Source organism: Phasianus colchicus, chromosome 1 (assembly GCF_987193195.1).
Source record: "Phasianus colchicus chromosome 1, bPhaCol1.hap1.1, whole genome shotgun sequence".
In the NCBI taxonomy this organism is placed as follows: Eukaryota; Metazoa; Chordata; class Aves; order Galliformes; family Phasianidae; genus Phasianus; species Phasianus colchicus.
The window spans coordinates 136,253,264-136,255,742 of NC_143436.1; the positions used below are offsets into that span (position 1 = coordinate 136,253,264).

The 2,479-nt window shown below is 68.1% G+C and overlaps 1 protein-coding gene across 1 annotated transcript; it reads left to right on the forward strand.

Annotated features, from left to right (window-relative positions):
- The first annotated feature begins 305 nt into the window (after positions 1 to 305).
- On the forward strand, positions 306 to 2,201 carry POU3F3 (POU class 3 homeobox 3). The gene has a single exon (XM_031605139.2). The coding sequence runs from the start codon at positions 306 to 308 to the stop codon at positions 1,638 to 1,640; it is 1,335 nt and encodes a 444-aa protein (XP_031460999.1). The 3' UTR covers positions 1,641 to 2,201.
- The last annotated feature ends 278 nt before the right edge of the window (positions 2,202 to 2,479 follow it).

The following is a 2,479-nucleotide window of genomic DNA, read 5'->3' on the forward strand; positions in this document are numbered from 1 at the left end:
ACCAACGACCCCACCATCATCACCCCGGCGGCACCGGCAGCACCGAGCGGCAGCAGGCGAGCAGTCCCGGCGCTCGCCCAGCGCAGGACGGCCGGCGGACGGGCGGAGCGGAGCGCGGCGCGGCGCTAGCAGGTGAACCCCGCGCCCGGCGCCCCGGCGACGCTGGGAAGGCGGCGGCGGCGGCGCGGGCGGCGGCCCCGGCAGCGGCCCCGGCAGCGCCGGGCAAGGGCGCTCGCGGCGGCGGCGCGGCGGCGGCGGCGGCGGCGGCGGCGCGGCGGGGGCGAGCGGCGGGCGGCGGGCGCGGGATGGCCGCGGCCACCTCCAACCCCTACCTCCCCGGCAACGGCATCCTGGCGGCCGGCTCCATCGTCCACGCCGACTCGGGCGGCGGCGGCGGCGGCGGCGGCGGCGGGGGCATGCAGCCGGGCGGCGTGGCCGTCACCTCGGTGGCGGGCGGCTACCGCGGCGACCCGGCGGCCAAGATGGTCCAGAGCGACTTCATGCCGGGCGCCATGGCCGCCAGCAACGGCGGCCATATGCTGAGCCATGCCCACCAGTGGGTGACGGCCCTGCCCCACGCCGCCGCCGCCGCCGCCGCCGCCGCCGCCGCCGCCGCCGAAGCGGGCTCGCCCTGGTCCGGCAGCCCCGTGGGCATGACGGGCAGCCCCCAGCAGCCGCCGCCGCCGCCGCCGCCCGACGTGAAGGGCGGCGGCGGGCGCGAGGAGCTGCACGCGGGCGCGGCGCTGCACCACCGGCCGCCCCACCTGGGCCCCCCGCACCAGGGGCACCCCGCGGCCTGGGGCGCGGCGGCGGCGGCCGCCCACCTGCCCGCCATGGCCGGCGGGCAGCAGCAGCAGCAGTCGCTCCTCTACTCGCAGCCCGGGGGCTTCACGGTGAACGGCATGCTGAGCCCCGCGGGCGGCGGGCAGAGCCTGGTGCACCCCGGGCTGGTGCGCGGCGGCGAGACGGCGGAGCTGGGCGAGCATCCCGGGCACCACCACCATCACCACCACCCGCACCCCGGGCACCACGCGCCGCACCACGGCGCCGTCAACAGCCACGAGGCGCACTCGGACGAGGACACGCCGACCTCGGACGACCTGGAGCAGTTCGCCAAGCAGTTCAAGCAGCGGCGGATTAAGCTGGGCTTCACGCAGGCCGACGTGGGGCTGGCGCTGGGCACCCTGTACGGCAACGTCTTCTCGCAGACGACCATCTGCCGCTTCGAGGCCCTGCAGCTCAGCTTCAAGAACATGTGCAAGCTGAAGCCTTTGTTGAACAAGTGGCTGGAGGAAGCCGACTCCTCCACCGGCAGCCCCACCAGCATCGACAAGATCGCGGCGCAGGGCAGGAAGAGGAAGAAGCGGACCTCCATCGAGGTGAGTGTCAAGGGGGCCTTGGAGAGCCACTTTCTGAAATGCCCCAAGCCCTCCGCCCAGGAGATTACGAACCTAGCGGACAGCCTGCAGCTGGAGAAGGAGGTGGTCAGGGTTTGGTTTTGCAATCGGAGGCAGAAAGAGAAACGCATGACCCCGCCGGGGATCCAGCAGCAGACCCCCGACGATGTCTACTCGCAGGTCGGCGCCGTCAGCTCCGACACGCCGCCCCCTCACCACGGACTGCAGAGCGGCGTGCAGTGAGCGGGGCTCCGCGGGGCCGGGCCGGGAGAGCTCCGGCGGCGGCGGCGGCGGCGGCGGCGGTGGCGAACGCCGCGCTCACACACACGGACACGGACACTCACACTCACACGCACGCACGCACGCACTCACACACACACACGCGCGCGCGGTCCGGGTTCGCTCGGGCCGCCCGTGTCGGTATATGTACGGATAGAGGCGGGCGCCTGGATCTATCTGTCTATACGGGATCGATAGCGAGAGGGAGCGCCGGGAAAGGTCGAGCCGAGCGAGAGCGTTTCCGCTGCGTTGGGAGAACGGGGTGGAGATGCGTAATGCACCAAAACTGCAGATGTGCCGGGGGCTGCTGTGGGAAGAGGGCTCGGCCGGGTGGGTTCTGCCTTGGGTTTCTGTTCGGGTTTTTGCTTTTCGCCTCCCTCCCTTCCCCCCCCTGAGCCCCTCTCGCAGCGATGGGGTCTGCACCTCTTCCCTCCTCCCCCCCTTGCTCTCCCCTATCCCCAAAGGGCTCTTCTCTCAATCACGGAAACTTTTTTTTTTCCCCTTCCCCTCCTTTTCCTCTACCCCTTCCCTCCTTTTTTTTTTTTTCTTTTTTTTCTTTTTGTTATTTTTTCCTTTGTTTTCTTTATTTTCTTTCTTTCTTTTTATTTTTTTTTTATTTTGATTTTTCACAATGGGAGCGATCCAAAAAAAACAAAAAAAAACAAAAAAAAAAAAAAAAAAGGAAGAAAAGAAAAGAAAGGAAAGCAGAAGCAAAGCGATGTGATCAATCAGAGGGGGCCTGCTGCGTGCCAGCACCTCTGTTTTCCTTGGCCAAACCGTAGGATTTTGGTGCAAGGCAGATA

Bases quoted from the DNA above. Each gene is read 5' to 3' on its own strand.
- POU3F3 (XM_031605139.2), top strand. From the start codon at position 306: ATGGCCGCGGCCACCTCCAACCCCTACCTCCCCGGCAACGGCATCCTG.